The sequence below is a fragment of the Bos taurus genome, chromosome 1 (assembly GCF_002263795.3).
Source record: "Bos taurus isolate L1 Dominette 01449 registration number 42190680 breed Hereford chromosome 1, ARS-UCD2.0, whole genome shotgun sequence".
NCBI classification, from domain to species: Eukaryota; Metazoa; Chordata; class Mammalia; order Artiodactyla; family Bovidae; genus Bos; species Bos taurus.
Genome location: NC_037328.1, coordinates 42,514,117 through 42,520,200, shown reverse-complemented (window position 1 = coordinate 42,520,200; position 6,084 = coordinate 42,514,117). Strand labels below are relative to the sequence as shown.

Below are 6,084 nucleotides of genomic sequence, written 5' to 3'. Positions count from 1 at the left end.
TCTTTATTTATTTTAACATGATATGGACATTTGATTAAAATTCTCTGTCTCTTTTAATAAGATATATAAGTATCTTAAAGAATTTATTGAGTACTGAAATCTTGTCATTAAAATAATAGGGTAGTTGTGAATGCAAACAAAACTGAGCTCTAATCTACATAGTTTTGTGTTGTTTTCAACTAAGAAAACACATATTAGTATTAGATCTAAATATTTCTCTTTAACATTATTGTCAGTGAATTTATGACTTTCTTATTTCTCAGGCTGTAGATAATTGGATTTAAGAAAGGAATTATGACAGTGTAAAATAGAGAGTCCATCATGTCTTGATCATCTGCTCGTGTGGATCCAGGGCGCACATACATGAAAAGAAGAGTCCCATAGTATAAGGAGACAGATAGGAGGTGGGCACCACAGGTGGAGAATGCTTTCCTTATGCCTTGTGCAGACTTCTTCCTTAAAATTGTAAAGAGAACTAGTGTATAAGAGACCAGAATAATAAGGATGGTGAACACTTGAATTGAACCAGAGAAAATAAATATCACCAGAACATTAATAGAAGGATCAGTACAAGAAATTTTAAACAACGGCATGATGTCACAATAAAATTGATGTATTATGTTAGAATTACAAAAGGTTAATCTGAATAAAAAACATGTGTGAAGTAAGGCGTGAAGAAGGCCGCCTGTAAGTGATGAAATTAACATTCGCATGCATAGTCTGTTAGTCATAATCGCTGGATAAAGTAATGGATTGCATATGGCTACATAACGATCATATGACATTGTTGGCAGCAGAAAACATTCTGTGGTTGCACTGACTCCAAAGGAAAAGAATTGTACTATGCATTCAGAGAGAGATATCCTCTTATTCTTGGTGAAGATGTTGACCAGCATCTTGGGGACCACTGTGGAGGATAACCAAGTATCCACACAGGCTAAACTCCCAAGGAATAAGTACATGGGGGTGTGAAGGTGAGGGTCATTCCAGATGACAGCAATCAAACCCAGGTTCCCCATGATAGTGAAGATATATATAAACAAGAAGAGCACGAACAGAGGGATTTGCCATTCTGGTTGATATGTAAGTCCTGTGACAACAACCTCTGTCAGCTCTGTTGCATTTTTTCTTTCCATATCCTTAATAGAAGGCCTCTGAAATCAAATATAGTGAATGTAAAAAGGACAGTCATCAATCATTTAAGAAAGAAAATTTGGTGAAAATAATTGAAATAAAACCATACACTAGCCTGAATGCCCTTTATTTTATTTACTCTTCTAAAATACATGAAAAGTATTTAGAAAATTATTAGATTAGAAAAATGCAACTATTTTATTTCAAAGTATGTACAATAATTAACAGGTATAGAAGAGAAGACATTAAGACATTATGCATCAAAAGTAAAGATGTGGGGCTTCCCTTGTGATCCAGGTGTTAAGAATGTGCCTTGCAATGCAGGGGACATGGGTTTGATCCTTGGTCCAGGAAGATCCCACATGCCATGGGGCAACTCAGCCCATTCGTCACAACTACTGAGCCCTTGTGCCACAGCTACTGAAGTCCACAGGCCCTAGAGCCTGTGCTCTGGAACAAGAAAGCCAGTGCCATGAGAAGCCTGCTCACCACAGTGAAAAGTAGCCCCCGTTCACCACAACTAGATAAAACCTGCATATAGCAATGAAGACCCAGTGCAGCCAAAAAAAAAGTAAAGATGTTAGAAGGCCCTGGATTATAAAATGAATTGAATGCCATGTGAAAGATCTTAAATTTTATTCTTCAAGGAATAGACAGACATAGAAAATTTTTGAGACATGGAGTGTCTTCACCATTTGCTTTTTTTAAAATAAGTACTTGACTGTAGAAAATAGGCTGCAGGCTGAAGACCCTGGTGTCATAAATATTGATCAGTAGACTGGAACTTTTATGAAGGGATTTCCATACCATATTATGTAACAGAATTGTCTGGGGGAGTTTCGGTACAAAATACAGATTCTGAGGTATTACTGTAGAAATTGATTCAGTAGGTCATAGATTACATCTAGTAATATGTATTTTATAAATGTTCCCAAAGTGATTAAAACGTTTGTGAAGTTTTCATTCCATGTGTGATATGACATTGAAAATTTTGAAGAAGGCAGACAAATCAAAATAAATCAGAAGGTAAAGTCACCATTAGATGTGAAGAGTTATAAATAAAGGTAAAACAGTCAGTTGGTGTCTGATTAGATAATCATCAAAAATTAAGATTGAAAACTCAGATACAGTGGCCAGTTTTTGCTAAGAACACCCTCTGAAGATTAAAGAGACATAAACCTAGCAGTATGATTCTCCAAGAGCTTAATAGAAATAATGACTTGGGAATCATTGAGGTGGCAGAAAACATACTTGTATGACTTATCCAGTGGACAGCATTCATAAGGTAAAAAGAATTAAATGTGAGGCAGTTAAATTAAAATGGATTTTGCTACATCATCTGATCCTCTTTTCTGCCACATGATTCTTGATAGTAGACAAAAACTGTCATTCACTTTAGAAGCCAAAATTCTGAAAACTGACTTTCCCTGTGAATTTAGATTGAGGGAACTAGATATAGGGTTAGCCATTCAAACTTACCACACAATTGCACTCATTTCATATGCTAGCAAAGTAATGGTCCAAATTCTCCAAACTAGGCTTCAACAATACCTGAACCGAGAACTTCCAGATATTCAAGCTTGAAAAAGGTAGAGATCAAATTGCCAACATCCATTGGGTCATAAAAAGGAAGAGACTTCCAGAAAAACATCTACTTCTGCTTCATTGACTACACTAAAGCCTTTGACTGTGTAGATCACAATAAACTGTGGAAAATTCAAAAGAGATGGAAATACCAGACCACCTTACCTGCCTCCTAGGAAACCTGTATGCAGGTCAAGAAGCAACAGTTAGAACCGGTCATGGAACAAAAGACTAGTTCCAAATTGGGAAAGGAGTATGTCAAGGCTCTGTCAAGTATGTACTCTGTCAGGTATGTACTCTGTCAAAAGTATGTCAATTATGTCTCCCTATAATGTGAAATGCTGGGCTGGATGAAACACAAGCTGGAATTAAGATTGCTGGGAGAAATATCAGTAACCTCAGATAGCATCACCCTTATGGCAGAAAGTGAAGAGGAACTAAGGAGCCTCTTGATGAGATTGAAAGAGGAGAAAGGAAAAAGCTGTTTTAAAACTCGATATTCAAAAAACGAAGATCATGGCATCTGGTCCATCACTTCATGGCAAATAGATAGGGAAACAGTGGAAACAGTGGCTGACTTTATTTTCTTGGGCTCAAAAATCACTACAAATAGTGACTGCAGCCATGAAGTTGAAAGAAGCTTGCTCCTTGGAAGAAAAGCTATGACAAACCTAGACAGCATATTGAAAAGCAGAGACATTACTTTGCCAACAAAGGTCGGTCTAGTCAAAGCTATGGTTTTTCCTGTAGTCATGTATGGATGTGAGAGCTGGACTATAAAGAAAGCTGAGCCCTGAAGAATTGATGCTTTTGAACTTTGGTGTTGGGGAAGACTCTTGAGAGTCCCTTGGACTGCAAGGAGATCCAACCTGTCAATCCTAAAGGAGATCAGTTCTGACTATTCATTGGAAGAACTGATGCTGAAGCTGAAGCTCCAATATTTTGGCCACCTGATGTAAAGGGCTGACTCATTAGAAAAGACCATGATGCTGGGAACTACTGAAGGAAGGAGGAGAAGGGGATGACAGAGGATGAGATGGTTGGATGGCATCACTGACACAATGTACATGTGTTTGAGCAAGCTCTGGGAGTTGGTGACGGAGAGGGAAGCCTGGCGTGCTGCAATTCATGGGGTTGCAAAGAGTCAGTCGGACATGACTGAGTGAACTGAACTGACTGAACTCAAACCTACCTACACTAGATTTGTGATATGAAAAGGTGAGAAAGAGGTCAAATGTGAACAAGAGATGTTTGGTTGCAAATCAGCCAAGTACACAGTATCACAACACAAAATTCATCCTGTTTCCACAACAGTGGCTTTGTCACTGTGAGATATCTTGCAACCAGGAATACTGGCTCATACAAAAAGGAAAGACCAGAAAAGGCTACTGAGCAGAATGATCAGAGAAGCAGGAGAGAATGGAAAGCTAAGTGTTGGGAACTTGAAGAGAGGAAAATACTCAAGAAGAACAAAGAACAGTGCCTAAGTCAGATAAATTATCTGGCTGGATAAGGAGTGAACAGAGATCACTGAATGTCAGGATTAAGAGATTTTTGGTGGCTTTAGTAGTCCCCCGATGGCTCAGTGGCTTTAGTGAGAGCAGTTTCCATTTGTGAGAGAGTCGAGGCCAGAAATGGAAGGGAAGCAAGTGGCACAGTAGTGAGGAAAATGAAAGAGTATCTGAGATGTGGGCAACAGATGTGGATTTCTTGTCTTGTGGAACAACATTATGAAAGTTTTCAAAAGAGAGAGAGGAAGCAGTGAAAGGAGTAAGGATAAAGCAGTAGAATGGGAAATTTGGATGGGGAAGGGGCAGTGGAAAGGAAACAGGAAGCAGAAAGAGAAGAAGGGAAGGAACATCAATGTTAAGTGTAGGAAAGACAAGGCAATGAAGAGGGAGAGAGGATGTATCAGAGGAAGGCTCAGATGAAATAAGGGGAAAAGCTAGAAATAGGACTTAAATATTGTCTTAAATCTGATTTTTATTACAAGTTGTCAGCACTGAGAATCTTTTCTTTTTCTTTTATTCAAAATCCCAAGTTTATTTTTCTATGGAATTTGTGTAAGGAATAGGAAATTTCGTTTTAATTTTACCTTATAAATTTGTATCATTAGTAAATATACAATCACTGCCTAGTATCATTGCTATTACTGTGCTTAGAGCTGACTTTCCCTAGAATTTCTGATGGATTTACTTAACAGCTTTTGCTTTTCTACCAGTTTGATAGCAAAAATAGAGTCAAAGACTGGAATTTCATACAGGCAATATAAATAACCAGTGCTGATAATTGCAGTTATTAAATGTACGCTTATTTGGACTGGTCTTTCTTCTATGCAGGACTTCCCTGGTGGCTCAGACGGTAAAGTGTCTGCCTACAATGAGGGAGACCTGGGTTTGATTGCTGGGTTGGGAAGATCTCCTGCAGTAGGAAATGGCAACCCATGCCAGCATTCTTGCCTGGAGAATCCCATGGACAGAGGAACCTGGTAGGCTACAGTCCAAGGGGTCTCAAAGGGTCGGACACGACTGAATGACTTTGCTTCACTTTTCTTCTATGCAGTCCTAAAACTAAATAATCAAAATGTTCAGCTCAATGTGTGGGTAATTATTAAGTCATAAAGCTGAAAAGAGCACTAGAGGAACATTTTTTGCATTTTTCTATATACATGTTTTTTTCAGCGAAACTATTGTCAGAAGTAGGTTACAAAGTAGAGGTTACTATTTAAGTGATTTACTATTTAAGTGACTTAAATGCAGAGGGTCTGCTTAATTAAATGAAATAAGTGTTTTGAATACAATTATCAAAAAAATTTCTTTTACAAGAAACATTCTGACTTAAATTCCTAAACTGCCTTTTATTGTTTAACAGTCTTGTAACCAAAACTTAAGCTATGGAATCATTCCAATTATTTTAACCAGATAATTTTATATCATTAAAGAATACAGTGTCATTTTAGAGCTATTTTGCTTATCCAGATTTTACTCACAATAATAAAATATGCAGATTATTCACTGTTATCCATTTTCAACTGGATATTTTGATATCTTATAAACCAAATCAAAATTATTACAAATTTAATAATATTTCAACTTTCTATAAAAAATAATGAATATTATAAAAATCATTCTCTCACCAATATCTGTTAAGAAATTGTGGAAATCCCTTTAGCATTCAGCTGTCTGAAGTATTAATAGAAAATAGATCTCAGTCACTGCAATTGCAATAACACGGGCAGCATCATTTTGCATACTGATTCATTTTGAGAGCTTCATTTTCCAGGCCCAGGAAAATGTTGTTTATGTGAATTTGTTTTGAACAGAATTGTCAACCATTGCATAACTGTATGCTTTTGCCAAAAGAGGA

At 37.1% G+C, this 6,084-nt stretch overlaps 1 protein-coding gene across 1 annotated transcript; it reads right to left on the bottom strand.

Annotated features, from left to right (window-relative positions):
• Positions 1 to 206: 206 nt before the first annotated feature.
• OR5H29 (olfactory receptor family 5 subfamily H member 29) lies at positions 207 to 1,136 on the bottom strand. The gene has a single exon (NM_001390643.1). The coding sequence runs from the start codon at positions 1,134 to 1,136 to the stop codon at positions 207 to 209; it is 930 nt and encodes a 309-aa protein (NP_001377572.1).
• Positions 1,137 to 6,084: the final 4,948 nt, after the last annotated feature.